The 20,878-nt window shown below is 39.5% G+C and overlaps 1 protein-coding gene across 2 annotated transcripts in view; it reads left to right on the forward strand.

The window, feature by feature from the left end:
• Window positions 1-356: 356 nt before the first annotated feature.
• Window positions 357-20,878, forward strand: part of ctnna1 (catenin (cadherin-associated protein), alpha 1) — a 77,926-nt gene continuing 57,404 nt past the window's right edge. The window contains exons 1-7 of one of the 2 annotated variants that reach the window (XM_010787743.1): window positions 357-480; window positions 2,446-2,563; window positions 2,665-2,860; window positions 8,172-8,338; window positions 8,983-9,102; window positions 10,390-10,659; window positions 14,238-14,441. In XM_010787743.1, coding sequence (XP_010786045.1) covers window positions 2,459-2,563; window positions 2,665-2,860; window positions 8,172-8,338; window positions 8,983-9,102; window positions 10,390-10,659; window positions 14,238-14,441 — 1,062 coding nt within the window. In that variant the 5' untranslated portion in view covers window positions 357-480; window positions 2,446-2,458. Of the gene's footprint in view, window positions 481-544; window positions 688-2,445; window positions 2,564-2,664; window positions 2,861-8,171; window positions 8,339-8,982; window positions 9,103-10,389; window positions 10,660-14,237; window positions 14,442-20,878 lie in introns of those variants that run through there. The other variant, XM_010787744.1, reaches the window with a different exon arrangement.

A 20,878-nucleotide genomic window follows, 5' to 3' on the forward strand; every position in this document is an offset into this window, starting at 1 on the left:
AGAAAATAAGGATAAACAATAAAACAATCAATTTTATTACATTTAAGATTGTAATATTTATTATATTATATTGTATTATATCATCCGGTAGCTATTGGGTAAACACACTTTTGGGAGCGAATTTTGAAATCTTGTTTTACTGTGAAATCTATTCCAATAAATTGCTACGTAACTCCCTCATTTTCAGGCATTTTAACTAGTTCTTCTACGAACTAAATGTTAATAAGGCGAAACTGTTATCCCACAGCTTGGCCCGGTGGTACACTGAAAGACATAATTAAACCTTATATGGACACATACAGTTAACTAGTGCCACGCCCTGAACACCTCCTTGTTTGCGGGCCTGCTGTGTCCTGCGGTCGCCCTGCCCCGCTGCCAGGAAGTTCAGGAACTCGGTCACCGCCCCAGTCCCCCCTCTGCCTCGTCCATTGTTGGGCAATATTCTGCGACATCGAAACATTCTTCACCGAAACTTTCCAGGTAACTAACTGCTAAATATCTGTTCTTGTCTTTACTTATAGTAAAAGGATAGTTTTTCGAGAGTAAATCCAGTGTGCGGTTAGTCACAACTAACCGGTCAGAGAGAGGAGGAAAAGGGAGGAAAACTTTTGAGGCAAGCAACTCCGTAATTCCCATTCCTCCATTTTGAACTTTTAAACTCCCAGTTTTGCTTCTGGATTGTTTTCGGTAAGTTTATAGCGTTAACTTAATACCCTATTTATAACATGATAAAAGTCACCTGGGTAGTGCATTAACACGACAGTTAAAGTGTTCAGCCGTGTTTGAATAGGCGTATGGAGTTAGCGTTAGTGTTTGTTGTGTCGGTTAGCATTAGCATTAGCAAGGTGCCGTGTTTGTACGTTAGCAGGTAATGTTTCCATACCGTACCGTGAACTAAATTGGCGTAACATGACATATTAATTAGACCATTCCTGGTCAAAATCGGTTCATTCACTCAACACCAGTCTTTATTTCTGCAAGTCACAACGTTCACTTTTTAAAAAGTTAGACTCGTGTTACCTTAACTGGATAAAACCAATGTTAACTTGGGTATAGTTAGCTACAACAGGTGCAACTTAAGCTACTTAACTTCAGTATAAGCGCCTGGCTATCGTTCGTTAACCTGAAACCCATATTGTTGCTTCTCCATTTGTAATGAGTTTTATGTTAAGTATAGTATCATTGTAGTATGGGCGTATCTTGTTACGAAAAGGCATTTCAATGTTCATAAATACGCCATTTTGCTTGTGTTTCTTAGGAGAAATAATTGAGATTAGTTTGCTGAGAAATTAAAGATGTATATCACCCAGGTCATATGCATATACCCCCAGCTGTCTCTAGCCTCAAAGAACGTTTTGGTTTCTGTTGACCAGATTTTCAGATAACAGTCTCTGCCACACCCATACACAGGAAGTGAACGAGATTATCACATGCGTTGTCCCAGTTACATTTTAGTAAACCAGTTTTGAACTACTTCCTTGGTAGAATCCGTTTTATTGAACATGGGCCATACTTCAGCAAATATCACATCCACTATCTGTATGGTTAGATGCTGACACAGACATTATTTTGGTTGATTTGTGTGAGGTGAAGTTTACTAGATAAAAAACCCTGCAGTAGTTGACAAGTAATTGTAAAATAAAATGTCTGAGTAGTAGTGAAGGGCTTTAACATTTGTTCCATGATAAAATGAGTTACAACTGTGCCAGACAATTTGCATCCATCCATACTGGCTGTCTTTTTTGATTAAAAGTTAAAAGGGGCCATAGCTCACAAGTATACCCCATCCAAATGTTAACTTTAGTCAAGATCTTTTGGCAAAATTGAAAGCACACCCATTCATAAATATCACGGTTCAATATTACTACTTTTAGGCATTTGGTAGTCATCATTCACATGTTCTCCTGAGTCTTCTAATATGTAGGCCTCTTTGGTGACAATGTAGGTTAGTGGCTGTCTACGACATTCTTCTCATAATGCTGCTGACCAACTTTCAGCTGAGGCCCCTCAGGGCTGGCCGATTATCCCTGGCCCTCCATGTTAGAAAGCTAATCAATGGAATTGCAGTGCTGCCTGAAAAGAGAAATTGAAATTAGGCCATAGTGCTACTGTGCTCTACCTCTGGCAGGCATTCTGCAAGGAGTGGGGCATGGCTGGCTCAAAGAACGACCTTGATATGTGGATTATGTCTACAGACCTTTTGGAGACTAGTCTAAACATCTTAAATAATGCTTTAGTTAGTAAGCAAACATTGTTCTCTTGGCCACCTAGCCTTCAATGTATAAAGTACAGCCACAATCATCAGTGTTTTGCAAAGCAGAGATGTTCATGTATGATGGAGTCTAAAAAGTGTTTTATCTTAGCATCTGGAGAATTAAAATGTACTCTTCCACCCTACTCATAGGTTTCAAACCTTTTTCTAAATTGTCAATTTGTTATTCCTAGAGTTCCAGACACCATGACAAACATCAACACGGCTAACATCAACTTTAAATGGGACCCAAAGAGTTTGGAGATCCGTACTCTGGCAGTGGAGAGGCTGCTGGAGCCCCTAGTGACCCAGGTAATGAAAAACAATTTGTATTTTTATTTTGAATAATTACACGGGGTCAGATTTAAAACAATAGCAAGTGATATATTATCCCACTTCTATTCCTGCCATAGGTCACCACTTTAGTAAACTCCAGCAACAAAGGCCCCTCCAACAAGAAGAAAGGACGCTCTAAGAAGGCTCATGTTTTGGCAGCATCTGTGGAGAATGCCACCGAGAACTTCCTGGAGAAAGGAGAGAAGATTGCAAAGGAAAGTCAGTTCCTGAAGGATGAACTGACTGCCGCTGTGGAAGATGTCCGCAAGCAAGGTATATTGAAAATGCATATTGCAACAGTGTGTGGTTTCCAGCATGTACAGAGTGCTTCTTTTGATAGGCGGGATGATAAATAAATCATAAAGTATGTACATATCATCTTCCCCAGTGGACGACCTTGAAGTAAGGATATGCTTTGAGCGTGATGGATTTCTCTTTTGCTATGGGGAATTCAGAGAGCCCATTAATAGAGGCTTTCATTTAAGCATGCCGACGGTTCACATTTATATTAAGCTATACACCATTGTCCGTGCCTTGCCTTCTACCATGATCAAATGTAGCCAGTAGTTTGGTATGACTGCCCTTGTAGAAAATATTGCGCATTTATTTTATCTAACTCTGGTTCAGAACCGTACTATATTGTAAATAGAGCAACATTTAAATTGCGATGTTGGTCAGAAAATAAAGATATTTCACAATTAGGGCTGCGCAATATTATTAAATATAATCGTTTATCATAACAGTATATTTGAAAAATACACAAAACATTCATTTTTGTTGTTATATGTTCTAAAATCCCATAATAAGTGTTCATTTTAGGATGTATGACATTTAAAAAGATACTGGTGATTTTAAATCTGTAATGGGAGCCTTTTCTTAACAATATTGTGATCATGATTTCAACCATATTGTCCAGCCCTACCCTATATCACTCAGCCCTGCAGTATAATCCCACTATAGTCATCCATTATAATATGAACCTGCCTTCACCCCATGCGTTTGAGCAGCGTCTGACATTTGAAAGACATTTGTCATGAGCATACAGTCAGCTTGATTTATCCGTTATCCCATTCACAACAGTGGCAACAATGGATATTGAGTCGGCCTAAAAATACATTTGTTTTAGCCTATTTTCCGCAGCTAAATATGGCTATACTGTCGATAACGAAATAAAGTAATCATATTTATGCACAGTATTGAGGGAAGGCTTTCGTGATCCGGGTATGTCTTACAGTCTGTTTAAGATTATCTGTTGAGAGATCAGATGAGTAGTACCAGATAATTGTTTGACAAATTAACAACTTGTGCATCTCGAAACCAGAATGTACCCTCGAACTACCAGCCGGTTACCCAATTAAATTACCATTTGGCTTGCGATAGCAGATTCCTTCATTCAACCACCACACTTGATAGTCTCATTTATTCCCCTCTGCTCCAGATATCTGAATGTCTTTTGACACACTAGCAGACCGTTGAGACTGGGGAGCTCTGACTTGAGGGTGGCTGTTATCACCTTGTGAAGCGACATCTGTGTCACTGTGTCTTTCTCCCCAGATGCCCAGCGAGTTGGATATCCCCTGCTCGAGCTGCTCTCTGAGTAGTTGGGAGGTAGATGACATGTTGCTTGATAGCCTGTGCAGTGCTCAGTGCCCAGGAATGTTACTGTAGTTGTGGTAAGCTGTCACTGGGCTGGAATTCACTCACTGTTGTTAGCTGGTGCCGAGGCCTGGCTGTCCGCTATGCCATGCTGCTCGGTGGAGCGTGCTTGGACTGATAATACGGCTATTGAGTGGAGTAACACCCCCCCCACCAACCCCTTGATTCAGAAAGCATTTCCCACCCAGCTGTGGCTTGCCAGCTGTTTTTAAAATGGTAGAAAAAAAGTCTGACATGATCATTATCAATGAGGTGCTGTACCCAGTAGTTTGAGTTAAAGTTTTGTGGACATGGACAGTTGAATTCAAAGTCAACATTTGAATGGTGCCCTCAGTGTTAAGTGTAAACCTACATGCATTTATGTCAAATATGTTGACGGGTATTCAAAGCGTCCTTCAAATACCCTAATCAATGTTTTGTTAACTTTTTTTCTGAAATAATTTGAAATGTAGTGGATGTTTTTCCCCAGTTAACATATTCTGTTAATATCTTAAATCCAATTTATTTACCTCATAAAAAATCTGCAGACATTTTCTCCCTTTTTTGCAGATTATATTTCTATACGCATCCCTTTCTGTCTGCCTTTGTCCTATCGGTCTTGCCCTTCCCTCCCTCCTTGTCTGTGTTTTTGTTGTCCTTCTGTTTTGTGTGCTTAATGTGTGATATACATTTGAATCATTTCATCAAGCACCTGGTGGGTTGCAGGTTAGCGTTAGATGGATGGAAGTTTATTAAAGGAGCACTGATCACTATCTGCCCCCTGAAAATGGCCTTATTGATTTTGTTCACAGGGGGGGAATAACAGCCTGAAGGTGCAGACTGTGTTTGTGGTTTGTGTTGTCGATCATTTGCACAAACTGCTTTCGCTCTCTGTCAGAACAAAATGATCAGAATCTGTGTGATGTGAACAACTTTTTTGATGGCAAAAATGTTAGGATTCAATATCTTTTCTGTCATGAATGATAACAATATATTCGGGTTTTGGACTGGTAAACAGGTGGAAAGTAAATATATGTAAAATAACAACATTTTGGTTTCTAAAAGAATATTATGGAAATTTGACACTATTTTTCATTAAACATACAAAGAGATTATATGAATATTTTACTGATTTATTAATAAAAATCGGTAGTAAATTGCACCCAAAGCTGCTGATGTTGAACTACACTTCTTCTTCACACCAATTTCACAGCTGTTTGTCCATTCCAAGGAATAGACATGCTTCAATGTAACTGAATGACGCTATGAAATGTCTATGCTGACTCGGTAAAAAATAATCTTTTTAAGGGATAGAATTAAATAGATCTCTGTTTTGTAGCAATGCTTGCACACCTCTGAACCACTGTTTGTTGAGTATAGAGTTTCAGTATGTAATTTTCAAAGTGCGCATTTATTGAACTGAAAGTGCTAGTGGGCATGCATGTTGCTGGCGTAAGCTAACGTTGGGGGATGTGTGTATTAGCGCAACATTTATCAGGGTTAATCACAGGTTGTCAGTTTACCTACCTGGGGGAGGAAAGACTGCTGATGGCTTGTTATTGATGTTTCATTTACGAAGCCCAAGAGTTTGTATTTTTTCAGACACTGAATTCTCCTGGTACAGTCAATACACTAACTTGCTGCATTAGCTTACTCTTATACCGCTCAGTGAGGTTGCATTTCAGACTGTTTCCAAACAAACTTCATGTGTCAGACAATTCATTTTGAATATAATTTGAAGGCTTCATTACCAAGAACCATCTTTATGCAAAGTTTTGCCAGTAATAAACAGTCTTAAAACCAGCGTTATAATGCTTCACCTGTAAGATCTTTTTGTACATTGCATTAATATGTCTGCTATTGGATATCCAAAATAATTGACTGAAAGCGGGGAAAGAGCCTAGATACGCTTCATATTGGAAGCAGGGAGGTTGAATAGTCTGGGTAGAACATGATGTTCTTACAAAGGTTATGAGCAAATGTATATAAACTAACTTGGACTGCTGTTATATAAACACAGTCCAATTGACCAACACATATCCTTTGAGTATTTACTGGAGCTCAGTTAAGATTTTACCTAGATCTTAGTTAAAGGGGGCATTAATACAATTCAGTGCATGAATAAAAACATGGACAGACCAAAGCACATTTGTTTTGCAAATTACTTCTGCTCAAGTTAGACATTTTGCTACTGAAGTTAAAATATGTAGTTATTCTGAGTTGCATGACTCAATGGATGTTCAGACGCGAGGGCGGAAGAGTGGTGCGGTGGAGGAAAATAAGAGGAGCTGTAGTTCCAGATACATTTGGAAAACAATCTATCCAAGTTGTCAGTGGTCGCCTTTTGTTTTTACAGCACACATCATTTTGGGGGACTTATCAAATGTCCGCATGTGGCCAGAACACGGAAAACATTATAGAGGTCAAATCCAAGAAGTCACTTAGCCTTGTTTCTAAATATAGCTTCCTCGTTATCGCGGAGTGATAGAGTACACTGACACTTTAGCATCCACAGCACTCAGCTCTTACTCAGCGTTCACATAGCCAGTATATAAGATTTAATTCATAAACCGTTTTTCGGTGCTGCCTTTTTGCTTTATAAAATGACACACCACGGCATTTGTTATATTCCTGTAATGTCACCATTGTTGGTTTCTGATTGGTTCCCATGCGTGGGAACTTGCCATTCCCCAGTCCCACAAAGACCTATTGGCGTTACAAGACCAAAGAATGTGATGCAGGCTTTAGATGGCTCAAACCAGGTTGCTATTCATTTAGGCATTTGTATTGGCCAATTAGATCAAGTCATTTGATAGGCCTATTAGATCAAGACCTCATTAGAATCCAGTCCAATATATAATTATTGTCAAAGTTACGTAAAAAGGTCCTAATAGTTATGGTTCTCTACAACGTTATTGATGTCATATAGTCTAGGAATAAACACATTTATTTCTGCCCTATCAAATAAATGCGGTTATTTCATATATGCTACTTATTTTTTGAATGAACGGAAAACATACTCTAGTATATACCATATCAGGATGTATATCGGTGCCAAGACAAAGCTTTTCCCTTCATAGGAAAGTGAACAAGAGAAAAACTATTTATTTTCTTTTGATCCCTGATACAGAAAAAGCTTTTTAGAATCTGAATTTGACTATCTCTCAGCTGAAGTAAACTATTTACGGATGTATTGTCTTGTTCATAATGCGAGCTTACAAAGTCTATTTGTGTGTCCAGTCAACTGTGCAGGCCCATCCAATGTAGGACAAAGCATAGTGCTGGACAAACCAGACAGTGAGCCCTTTGTAGGGGCTGTGACCTCTTTTTTTTCATTTAAGGGGGCTGTGTGTGCAAGCAGAAATTATAACTGGACATTGAAGAGGTGTTTGTGTCCGTGTGTGTCTTTGTCGCTCTGTGTGTCACATGCTGACCTCTAAGCAGGCAGGGGGAACGTGTCAGACTGTTGCCTGTTTCCCCACACTTCTCTTTGTCTTGGATGAAGACTTCAAAGCAATTAACTGTAGCCTGAAAGGAGTGTGACTGCTCTCAGACTTGTGCTGTCAGCTCCGGTAGAGTACGACTACTAGAAATAAATGGATTTTATACGTGAAGAATTTGCTCTGATTTAATGGGTAACAAAGGAAGATTCATTGCATTTGGTAAAAAACAAAGAGTTATATGTGATATTGTGCTTTCTTTCGATCTAGTTTTTGTGTCATATCAACACATCACATCCTTTTTCTCTGATATATATTTTTTTGTTTTTATTGCAAAAGATTGAAAGTCTGTTTCCTATTTAAAGACTACTAAAGCTTTGAAGGCTAGTTCATAGTGCAGTGTTTAATTTGACAAGTTCAAAAGTCAGTCTTTGAATGTGTTTTCATCTGAAGTTTCATTTTCAACCTTGCATTTACAGCAGACATTTTGTTTTGTCACTCATTCTCAGGTGATTCAATGCGGCAGGCTTCTGGAGACTTTGCAGAAGACCCCTGCTCATCTGTGAAGAGGGGCAATATGGTTCGTGCTGCTAGAGCCCTGCTGTCAGCAGTCACGCATCTGCTAGTGCTGGCTGATATGTCTGATGTCTACAAGCTTCTACTGCAGCTTAAACTGGTGAGATAGCTTCATTCTTTTGGATCATGTTCATGTCAACAAGCTTAATATAATATAAAGACAAATTTGAATTAAAGGTGGGGTAGGTAATTAACTTCAGAAACACTTTTTGTTATATTCCATGGAATGCTCTTAACATCCCGATAGCAATAAATATATTAAATGCTTTGACAATAAATATACATAAAAGAATGTCATCTGTGGAAGCTGTAAAAAAAAAAACACGACCAATCATCTGAGCCGGCTCGGCTAAAGTAACTGGATGGCCTACCTGCCTGTCACCCTTCCACTTATCTCGTGCCCTCATTGGTCATGTGCGCGTTCGTGTGTGTTGGAGGAGGGGCTCTGTAAGGAAGTCTGAAGGAAGAGGCAGATCTTTTTTTCGGCTGCGTACTTTCAAATTCTAGCGCACTCGAGCTGGTTTCTCTATTCTTACCTACCCTACCTTTAAGTCATATTTGATCAGCGATCATTAAGAACACAATCACCAACTAAGAGATTATTTTGAACACTGAAATAGCATTTAATTAATTATAGGTGCATTTTATTTCTATTCAATTTGAATCCAAAATGTTTGTAAATTTTATTTAAGAACTGTATTTTTTTTTGCAAAGTATTGTCTAACTTTTTCCTTCCTGGCTCAGGTGGAGGAAAATCTTGTGAAAGTGCGAAATGCAGGAACAGATCAGGACCTTGGGATCCAATATAAGGCCTTGAAACCAGAGGTGGACAAGCTGAACATGATGGCCGCTAAGAGACAGCAGGTAATATACCATTAGTAGAATTAATGATTCAAATAAACCTTATGATTATTAACAGGGGCTGGAAGGTTACTTGGTAACTGAATGGGCATTAGTGGTTATGTCACTCATAACAAAATAGGCCTTTCAACCCTCAAACGGTAAGTACATCAGTGGGAGGGAGTAAGCAGTGCTTAAGATGGATGATTAGATGCTGTAAGCATGAACAATCTTCTTATTACCACTTGCAATGAGGTGGACCGGGATAGCAAGAAAAGAGCATATAGGCTTCATTCTAAATCTGACAAAACCCATTACCTTGTGATGAGAAACAGCGCATCGTTTTTCTCCACTATGGTGTAAGTGGTAGTCAACAGGAAAGTGTTTCATAATGCATTTTCAAGATGAAACAACTTCATAAGATTCTTGGTGCAGATCCTTGAGATGCATATACCTAACCAATGGAGAAAGCGTACTGAAGGCTTTTTTATCAGGACTGCACCCTTAAGGTCGATGATTTGAATCGGCCGGCGACCCCTCAGTTGGTGTGATGTTCTTCAAAACAAGTCATTATTTTGTTTATGTTTAAAACAAATATAGAAATTATTCAAGTCAATCAAATAAAGATTAAGTCATAAAGTTGTTTCATTGATTTTAATAGCACTTAAATAGCAAATAATTTCCTATACTATTCCTAAAAAAAAACCTCCAAGACCAGACAATTATTGTTATACAAAACACCCCTTTCTTAAATGGAGAACCTGCCAAAATGATCACTGATTATCCTGTGAGGAAATTGCTTTTACTTTTTCTATGAATGGGAAGATATGTTTAACCAAAGTGAAGGCAGGAAGTAATGAGGCTTAAAGACTGCTTTTTTCCTAAGCTTATGTCTTAAGCAATGCTGGATGAAAGCTCAGGGAGAGTTCCATTTAGAGGGAAGGATTTTGTTTTGTGTATGCAAGCGGCTTTTTTTTATCAAATGAATCTATGCCAGCGATCACTATCTCTTCTCTTCTATGAAGATGTATTTGTAATATAATGCTGAAGTCTGAATAGCAACGCATTAATTTGCAAAGGCATATTATAATGGCCTGATTATGACGGTGTTGTTTTGCCGCAGGGGACAGAAATAAATCTGGGTCATCCTGAACAAACTCTGTCACACTTAGTGTCTCTATAAGGGCATGACAGGCCCATTCTGAATCTAAAGTACATTACCATCCAGGTCCCTGTAAGAATTCCATCCTCCAGTTCAATCCATTACTTTTTTCATCCTTTTCTACTTTGCTTTTCATCTCAATCCGCTAGGAGCTCAAGGACGTCCACCACAAGGACCAAATGGCTGCTGCTCGCGGCGTGCTACAGAGGAACATCCCCATGCTGTACACGGCGTCCCGTGCCTGCCTCCAGCACCCTGACGTGGCAGCCTACAAGGCAAACCGTGACCTGATCTACAAGCAGCTGCAGAGCGCCGTCTCTAGCATCTCCAACGCCGCTCAGGCCACCGCCACTGAGGACTCAGCGCTCAATCACCCAGCAGGGGGTGGAGAGCTCGCCTATGCCCTCAACAATTTTGATGTAAGTCAAATGAGTGGCTTAAAAGTCACAACCCATTTCACGAGTCCAACCAGGCATGCAGGTATCTGCCAGATTAATAAAACCATTCATTTTAGGATTGAATCTCTTAACAACAGCATGGCTCAGTTACGAACGTATGATAAGCTATTTATTAACATGAGGTGGATGAGGTCTTGTTCAGAAAGGTTATATTAAGGTCAGAATATTAGTTCATGGACCCAACTGAATCATAAAATGACCAAAAACCCTCCAAGGGCTCGGGGTCGAGGTGGAAATTAGGACGAGATATGAGGACAAATTGGGACATGGCTTTGGGGTACATTGAATATGTTCCTGAGTCACTACCTATTCATTCCTTGATTTGCTTCTAAGTCAAATGAAGGATGTCTACACAGCTCTAGCTTTCAGACGGACGCATCACATGGTCTTATAAATATATCCTGTGAATAAATATATCCTGTAAATAAATAGAGTTAACCACTTCTCCGCTGGTAGCTGCTAAGCTCTGCTCAACTGTTGCTAGGTTGCCAGCTTCTAAAGCATAATCTGGAGGATAGCTTGGCAAACTCAATAAGTACCTCAGTGTAGGAAATGTTGACATTTAGTACAGGGAGCAACCCTAATTGACTAAAAACACTTTCCGTGTTGCTGTCTAGTTTTTCATAATTTCATGCTCAAAACCTTAAACCCCTGAAAGTAAGTTGTCATCCAGTGTTTACTCAAACTTTATACAGCCCTAAAATCTACATTAGACTCAGATGAACTAGTTTTTAACTAAATAAATTATTGTTATTAAATTGTAACATGGTTGAGATTGAATTTGGTTAAAGATAGCTTACTATTTATAAGAACATTTAACTATTAACTTATATAAGAGAAATATGACATTTATTTGTATCATAATATTGACATGAAACAACATCAAGGTAGCAGCTGGGTAACAACGTTAAGCTAATCGTCTTAATGCTGCCTGGGGTGATAAATGCAAACATGATTACCCTGATTTTGTTTTCTTCTTCCTCTGACTTCTATCAGACCGGCAACGCACCTTTTTATTCACACAAGATGTTTAATATTCTGACAAATTCCAAAGACATTGAAGATACATCTTGCTCAATGAGCTCTATAGAAGAGAAGGTTTCTACTGTGCCACTTTACCGCTAGACACATCACTCATCTTTAGTTGATCAGCAATTTAGTCATTTAGCGAGGAGCTGTGTGTAACTTGATGTGTTTATCCTGCAGCAAAAAAAAATGTCACACGTGACTGATGCAATCTGCATGCTAATGTTTTCCGTGCCCCTAGCCATATGATGCAATGTTTAATTACTCTTAGCCTTTATTACTCTGTTGGTGCAGCACGGGTTGGAAGTTGGTATTTGTTTTATATATACAAAAGGAGAAACAACCGTTGAAGTAAATAGATGTGTTTGATGATTACCTAATGATAGGATCTCAAGCAATTATCCGGATGCGCAGTTACACACATGTAATTTGCACTTAACATGTGTAATCCCCCTGTGGACATTGACAACATGAGTGCTGTGATAGGATCTATGTGACTGTTACTCACCAGGCCAAGCTGCTCCCGAAGTGAGCACACAGGCAAAAACTAAAGGTTTTGGAGAATATTATTTTTATTTAATCTTTAATTTAGCCAGGAAGTCTCTTTTCAGGAGCGACCCTCCCAAAATGGCAGCGTAGAATGGGTAATATATAGTTGAATGTTGATATACTTTACCCTGTAGGCCCACCTTTTAGACTCTCCATTAGAGTCAGTAGCTCTTAACGAAAGTTAATCAAAAATGTACTTAAGCTTTTTAGGAAGCAAATGGAGTATTTGATCAAGTGAACATTCCTTTCCAAAAATAGTCTCAGTAATGAGTAGACAAAAACACGCCACTTCTGTTTTCAATAAATTAGTATTTTTAACGAATGGTAACCTGATGATTGTAGGTACAGAAATTCGATGTACGTGATAATGCAATAAGCCTCACTCACTAGATATTCCTGTTTGCAGTGTTGAAACAACAATTTGCAAGATTTTGTTTTCAGGATCAGACTGATGTCTGGCCACTCGGGCTGAGTCGATTTACAGCCCTGGAAATTTACGTTACACTGTTATAAACTATAAAAGCATTGCCGTCTGACAGATGGTCTGCCAAATGATTAATCTATAAAACAAGTGTCAACAATGCAGTCTCAAACTGTTGCCTCAGTGATTATTTTACAGGTAGCCATGCCTTTCCCAGAGTAGCTCCCTTCTGTTGCCCAATTTCAAGTGCAAGGCAAAATTAGCAAATGAGTCAACCCCCCCAATTCTCTCTATCTCTCGCACTCTCTTACTGTGTTTCCTCCTCCGTGTCTCTCGTGTGCCTGTTGCCATGGTGATGTGAAACGCAAGCAGAGGAGGTCAGATGAGATGGAAAAGAGGGGGCTGAAGGTGGCTGTGATAGAGGGAAGGCTGCCTAATAAACCTCACTTCTAACAGATGAATTGTTTAATATTTAGTTGCAGCAAGGTGTCTGCTGAAGCCCAGAGTTGGTTTGGCATTGTGGAGTTTTTACTTTCATTTTTTAACCGCCCCAAGTGTCATGTGGATACCTTAACCCTCTGCAGTGCCTCTCCAGCATGTCAACTAGTTGCCTCTCAGCACGCTTGCCCCTGTAAAATCACACATTGAAGTGTCCTCTCTCATGCTGCAGATATTAAAGAGAGGGCAGTGGTTTACTAGGGCAATTCTGTGAAAAATAGTAGAAAAGGCTATGAAATTTAAAAATCCTTTCACATAAGGGATTATATAATTTAATATTCATAGGCACATCTGTTGTTTGAAATGGATCTTGTAGTCTACATTCCTGACATGATGGGGCTTTCTTTTCTGATTTATTCATCAGATCCTCAGAAGAACTTTCCTTTGCTGTGTTGCACTATTCCAGATGATTGGTTACATTTGATGACTTGTTTTTCTCTAGTCAGCGCACTGAGAAAGTGCGTTTTTGAAGCTGTATTCATCTTTAATGATTCAAAACACTGATTATCAGCAGAGCAGAAGAGCAAGCCTAGTCTTAAAGAGGATATACTAAAACGGTCCCTCACCTTACCGACTAAAGTATTTGAATAACCACTTATCCTTTTCTCTGTGTGACACAGATTAAAAAGGGGCGGTCCTGAGTCTAATTTGGAGAGGCCACTAAGGATTTTCCACGAACCAATCAGATATTCCGCTGACAAAGTACATGTGCTGAATGTGAGGCAATTATTTTTAATTAAAGGTAAAAGTGACCACACCTTCATTTCCTGGTCATACCATAGTTAGTCAAGAAACGCACATTATTGCAGAGCTACTAAAACCGTAGGCAAGTTCTGGTCGTTTGGCCCATAGACAAAAATGAGACCGCTTAAAACATTCTTCTCTTCAGCTTCCCAGCCCCCCCGTCAGTCCGTCAGATCAGCCCTTCTCCTGCCTCCCAGAGTTCTCTCTTCGTGGCTTGTAGAAGGAAAGATCAATGTCCTATGATGACTTTTATCTTTTTTTTCCTCCCTGTGTAATTTCCCCTCTGACTCTTTTCTTACAGAAACAAATCATTGTGGACCCCCTTGCGTTCAGTGAGGAGCGCTTCCGCCCCTCCCTGGAGGAGCGCCTTGAGAGCATTATCAGTGGAGCTGCCCTCATGGCCGACTCTTCCTGCACACGTGATGACCGCAGGGAGCGTATCGTGGCCGAATGCAATTCTGTGCGCCAGGCTCTTCAGGACCTTCTGTCTGAGTACATGGGCAATGTAAGTATACCTTTCCATTTCCTACACCTTTCCATCACACCCAACTCCACACTTTGTATCCTCAACACAGCGCCTCTCTCATTTCACTTTTAGATTTTGCATAGCCTCTCTGTTTAACCAAAACTTATAAATACTTTAGTTTCTTGGATCCAAGTATATGTATGTATGTAAAGACAGTAATGTTTATATTTGCAATCCATCTAATCACTTCCCATACTAAATGTCCTGAAAAGAATAATACCAAGAGTCTTCTGATTCTAAAGAGAAACATCACCTATTTACATTTACCGTAATTTTCGGACTATAAGGCGCACCTGAATATAAGCCGCAGCAGCTAAATTGAATGATGTGTACATATATAAGCCGCACTGGACTATAAGCCGCAGGTGTTTTAATGTTTAATTACCATATGTAAGGGTTCGTGCACAGAGGGGATTGTCGGGAAAGAGATGGCCGTTAGAGGAAGCTCCCATTTATTAACATTTCAACAAACAAATTGCATATTTGCATAACGTATTCAAGTGTTACCATTTAGTGCAATAGTAGCTACAGAACATGTACTGTGCTGTGTAAACTGTACTGTATCACATAGCGTTTCAGACACACAAACTTTTCAACTTTCAAACTTAAACGGTGCGCTCCCAGCGCACGTACCGGCAGTGATCTACAGCAGTGGTTTTCAACCAGTGGTACGGGGACAAACTGTCTTGCTCTCGTTCTGTCTCTCTGTCTTGCTCTCGTTCTGTCTCTCGTACCACTCTCGGTTCCACTTTTACTTTTGCGCACTACCTGTCTCACTCTTTTCTGGCCTCCAGCTTTTCCTGCTGGAGCCCGCCGCTTAAAGGTGTGGGTCCGCGGACCGGCCATAGAGCCCATAGAGTTAAAGGTGGTGGACTGTAACCTGTAAAATCCATAGATTTAGGAGGTCCCCTAGTGGCCGTTAGCTGTAAAAATCCATAGATTAGCCGCACCGTTATATAAGCCGCAGCTTCGAAAAATGGGAAAAAAGGCGCGGCTTATAGTCCGAAGATTACGGTAAATCTTGTTTTCTTTTTTATAACCTCAGTTAAAATGGTTAATGTTGTTTGGGAGCGAATCAAAGTACTCCTCTCAGGTTATCGTGTAGGCAGAAGGTCCATACTCTATATTGCATTAATAATCTATAGAAACAGGTCTGCGATCAAGCAGTCTTTTGTTAATCAAGTCTTCGTAGTTTATATATAACTCGTCTCGTAGTCAGACTTTTGTCATAGTTATGTTGTACAAGTTCTCTTAAAGTAATAGGGGCCAAAGATTTGATATAAAAACGCTGGTTTTATATTTATGGTGCTTGGTTTAAAGAGCCTTATATGTCAAACTGTAAATAAATAAAAGGCCCAAATCACAATGTGGTGGGCTCTCTGGGACACCGCATTGCTGCAATTCCTTAGCAAAACATTTGAATAATGATTGTTACTATTTAACTATTGATTCATGTCAAAATGACCATGATTTGTTTTATTACGGTGCATACATTATAACGGTCTTGCTTCAGTTAAAGAATACTCTACCCTAGAATCAGTCTATTTCTCAGTGCTTCCTTCAACAAGCTCCACCCATCTGGGGTAGTATCTATAATAACGCAGTGTAGGCGGAGCCGTGACGTCATCTTCAGAAAAACAACATCAGCCTTTAGCTGTTAGCACTCAAGCTCACAGCTCCTCATATCTGTTCAGAAACTACCCTAAACAACCCTAACTCGCACTCTTCCCTCACCCAAATATATAATCTAGTGGTAGAAATGATAAAGTATAAGAATGTATTTTTTTCACGTGTTATGGACAATGAGACAGAGAACAAGGGCTAACTTCAGTATACTGTTAAGGCAACAGAAGATGCTTTTTATCACAAGGACAGAGCAGACATGGATGTAATAAGAGCATTAGATGGGGGGTCTCCACAGCTGCATAAACATAAAGTACCCTTCACTACAGTCCAATCCTTCAGGGATTTCATTTTCAAACTTTTCCGCCAAATAAATCAAGTCTGGTGTGACAGTGGGTGTCAAGTTCTATAGTTTCTCAAGTACTGAACCTAGCAAACAAAAACAAAACACTTTGTATACACCATGGAACATAACTTATTATGGAAAAAGTGAAAGATATGCTGTTATGCTGCTGTTGACATTTATCTTCATAAATAAAGTAATACTAAACAATTGAGTTTCAGCAAAATACAAACTGCTTTCTTGTCAGAATTAAATGTACCCTTTGCTAATCCATCAAGCTGTTTGAGTGGCATGAGGCCCACACTGCACTCCCTGAAGAATTTTCTTTTTTTCGAAACACTAAAAAGCTAATTCATAGAGAAAACATACATAATGGTCTTCAATATGCATTTTAAGAGTACAGGTGGGAACTTGTGTTCATATTACCTCAGGTAACAAGATAACATATGTATAAGTTAGCTCAGTATTGGACTATTTGTTTCCCATCTGAAAATCTGTTCCTGTATTCAGTGTAGACAATTTGACTTTAATGACTGTTAGGACTTTATCTCTTACTAGTTCTTCCCCAAGATATCTTTTTAGTAGAAAATGATAATGTCGCATGGGCTTTTTTGTTAAGAAGCAGCAATGACACTGAAAAACTATTATAATTTATCCATTCTGTCCCTCCACTGATCTCATTTTATTTTACAATATCTTTCTTCTGTCTGTTTGGAACGGCTCTGTTCGGCTGAATATCCTCACTGTAACGACAGCCTTTCAGTGTGAGCCACTCACCCAGAGAAATGTCCTTGCTGTGGTAATTTCTTATTTAGTACCGTCTATAAGCCTGAACTTTATCCGTTTTCTGCTGTACTCGCTGTCTTCGGAGGTAACATTTTAAAGAGCACAGCTTTTCTATTTCATTAGTGAATTCTTACAGTGGTCCTGTGGCTGTTTTGGATGTTATGCCAGGTAGGGTGTGATGCTAGTGCATATTCAAGCTGTTATTCACACACTGCAGCAATCCTGCCAGAGCACAATTATCTTAATAATGCAAATGCTGCAAATTGGTTTACAATTTGTACAGATACCTACTATAGGCTTAAAGGGTGACTTCTAATTTTAGCATTACTGTCTAACTTGCCGAATAACAAACTTGTCTAACTTGCCTATAATTAACTATAATCAATAACCTTCCTAAGCCAAGAGGTTACTATAATGATTTAAATACAGTATTTTATGTGTATAGGTTATATTATAAATAGGCCAATTTAGGGCTGGTACATCTGCAGCATAGCTTCAGAGCCTGGTTATTTACTATAGCAGAGCATTTGGCGATGTCCTTAGCCTGCCTGCTTAATAAGTAGGCACATCTGCATCCAAAAGTAATCTGTGTCTTGGCTATTTACCAAACTCTCCATGAAGAGTCTGAAATCTCCAATGTAGGTTTTGAGGGATTTAGCTAAAATACACTCAAACATACAGGACCAAAAACACAACCTTTCTGGCTGATATGATATGAACTGCACATTGAGGTAGCACTTACATATTTATGAATATTGCATTAACTCAGCGGTCTGGTGAAAGTGGCTTTGGTTTCTTATGGTAAAGTAGTATTACAGTAGTAGTCTGGCTGAGCTTGGTTGTCCTTTGGGGGAAGGCATTTGATACTTAAAGAGGATATATATTGATTCATAGCTAAATCCCTAATATTTGTTTATGCCCCATGTGGAGAAGCTTTATCTTTTAAGCTGTAATAATGTCTTTGGTTTCATGGGATGCACTGGATATGAGAAATAGAATAAAGGTACTGAATACCTGTTATCAATAGCATGTTCATAAAGGTTTTCAAGCATTTACGCGCTGATGGCTATTTTATTTGTAACCAGATAATTATAACAAAGTCATTGACTGTTGACAAATGTTTTTCACTGGACATTGATGGACAAAATGACAAGCTGTCGGATGTCAACTAAGTTTACATGTCATTTTGTCTCAATACTCTCCTGTCCATGCTCAGGCATTACAGCCAGGGTCTGCTCTCATTGCTCATCCAGAACACTGCCAGTTTATTTTAAGGTTCAGGCCATTCATGCAGGATCTCTGTTTTGCTTCAAAACAAGTTTTCTACTTGACTGGACTCCTCCAGCCCTTGAAGACTTAGGAACTCAGATTTACAGAGGAACACATTTCATCACCGCAGTGATGATGAGTGGACATGACAGGGACTTGGTTGCTCATTTGGCCAAATGAAGGAAACCAATGAGAAGCATAATATGTCCACCTTGTGCATTAAATGGCCTTGGATAACCTATTTAGAAGAGCAGCTGGCACGTGGTTATCATGGTGAGATGGCTGGTGTCTCAACCTGGAGCCTTAAAGCAAGGGCAGACAACGTGACAGGTAACCTGACTGCATCTGTGATTACGCGTGGCAGACTAAACAAACCTCACATTGGCCTGATGAGGATGTGTTCGCTCTCATTCTAGAGCAGAGCTGAAGAGGTGCAATGCAATATGTAATTCATGCAGGAAAAGAAGAGAAAAACACTATAGTGCCATACTTACCTCTGATTTGGCTGTATGTGTTTTGATGGCCATGATTTCCTTCGCGTATATTTCTGATTTGAAATGGCACACTGCAAGTCATTAAACAGTATCTAGCCATTACAGCATATGGGTTTGCACTCACAGCTGAGGCTGTTGGATGGACTCTTAAATCATTCTCTTTCTCGCTCCCATCCCTTCTGCTTCTTCAGGCCCTCCAGCTACAAGTTGTGTTTACCCTGCTTTTCATTTCTTCTTCCTCTCCCTCAGACTCTTCGACAAGCATTCAGCTGGATGTCCTTACCTCACCATCTTTTCAGTAAAAACATGTCAAGGACTAAAACTTGGGCTTTGTTCAAAATCAATCACTTAGTGTTTAGTGTGTTGGTCATGCTTTAGTATACACTTTCTGTACAGGTAAAAATAATCTATACAATGCACTTAAAGTATCCTTGATGGTTATTTTAAAATTATTGATCCAACAGTGGTCACGAGTGCCAGCTTCTGTGTTACAACCTCAATAGTGTCACATGCATTTTTTTTGATTTTTAAGACGTCCCACTAAATAGTTTGCCACCATTTACAGTATAGGAAATGTATCTCCCTTGAATTAATGCTGGTGAATAGAACATTTTCTTTCCGTTCAGAATGTTTTTCATAAGGATATTTCAAATAAGACCAAAGTATTATTTGACAAAGAAGAAAGTAATTTGAGTCAGTCAATGGAAGTCTATTAGTTTCGTATCAAAGTAGATTTGTTGCCATGGCAGGATGAAGGCTATGTTAAGACCACGATCAGATGAGACCACAGTTCTACAGATCCGACACACGCCTGCTCGCACCCTTACGGTCCTTTTAAATAAGACTGAGGACAAATCGTTGAATAAAAAAGGTCTTTGAATCCTACATATAATGTTTGAATAGGAGTATTCAATGTTTATATAAATAGTACTTTTGAAACGGCTCACAAATAAATGTCATCATTATTTAAAAGTAGTTGTATAAGACAAATGAAAGCAGTCAGTACAGTGGATCAAAAGCAGTATTATTGTCTTGTGTGGAACCCTCTTCCGAATATGCCAGATTAATTGTATCTAAAGAATAATGTAATACATTTTAGAATGTATAGAAAGCATGTATGTTATTGTATTACTTGGATAGGGCCAAGTGTTGAATTACCCATGTCCTGTAGTGCAAAGTGTGTACTGTTATGATGATCATTTAACAAGACTAGAGCTTGTTTACTCAGCCGGTGAAGGGGAAAGGCGGGCAGGGGCAATGTAGCCCCAGCACTGACGCGTAGCTTGGCCTCAATTATTCTATATTGTCATGACAGTTTGGCATGGCACGTGTTGAGTGTAACTGTTTCTGCCACTTTGGATTAATAATGCATCTCTAGTTCCCAGCATCTGTCAGGGTTTTGTTTCACATAAGAGAGTGATGCTAGGTAGCTTTGACATATTAAGCCTCTGACATTTAAATTCCTTTAATGTGAAGTGATACATTATTATCTGGACCCGCATGTAAAGGACCACTGCATCTCCCTTCACTGGTGTTTTTTTCCCTGTGTATCTCAAGAAAGTCCTGCCACACCAGCGCTTTTCCCATTCTAGCTCCGTGCTAGAGCTTTTCTGGTTCAGCTCCGGTTTCCCTTTTCTGCTCCCGCTTTGTTCACACCACACAGAGCCGGGGTGGTGCTGCGTCATTGCTTCAAACCGGATTCCGGAGCTAAGAGGCGGCGCCGCTGCGGTGTGAAGAGGAAAAACCGGTACTTTTCAGGCTCTAGCTCCGAGCCGGCCCTGAAAACGCGTTGGTGTGAAAGGGGCATCTGAGCTCTTTAGCATTTCCCTTATGGTGCGTTCACACCGGACGCATTGCGATTTTTGGGGGCGACGCAATTACATGTAAAGTCAATGCAGAGA

This window comes from Notothenia coriiceps, unplaced genomic scaffold, assembly GCF_000735185.1.
Source record: "Notothenia coriiceps isolate Sejong01 unplaced genomic scaffold, NC01 NC01_scaffold00031140, whole genome shotgun sequence".
Lineage (NCBI taxonomy): Eukaryota > Metazoa > Chordata > Actinopteri > Perciformes > Nototheniidae > Notothenia > Notothenia coriiceps.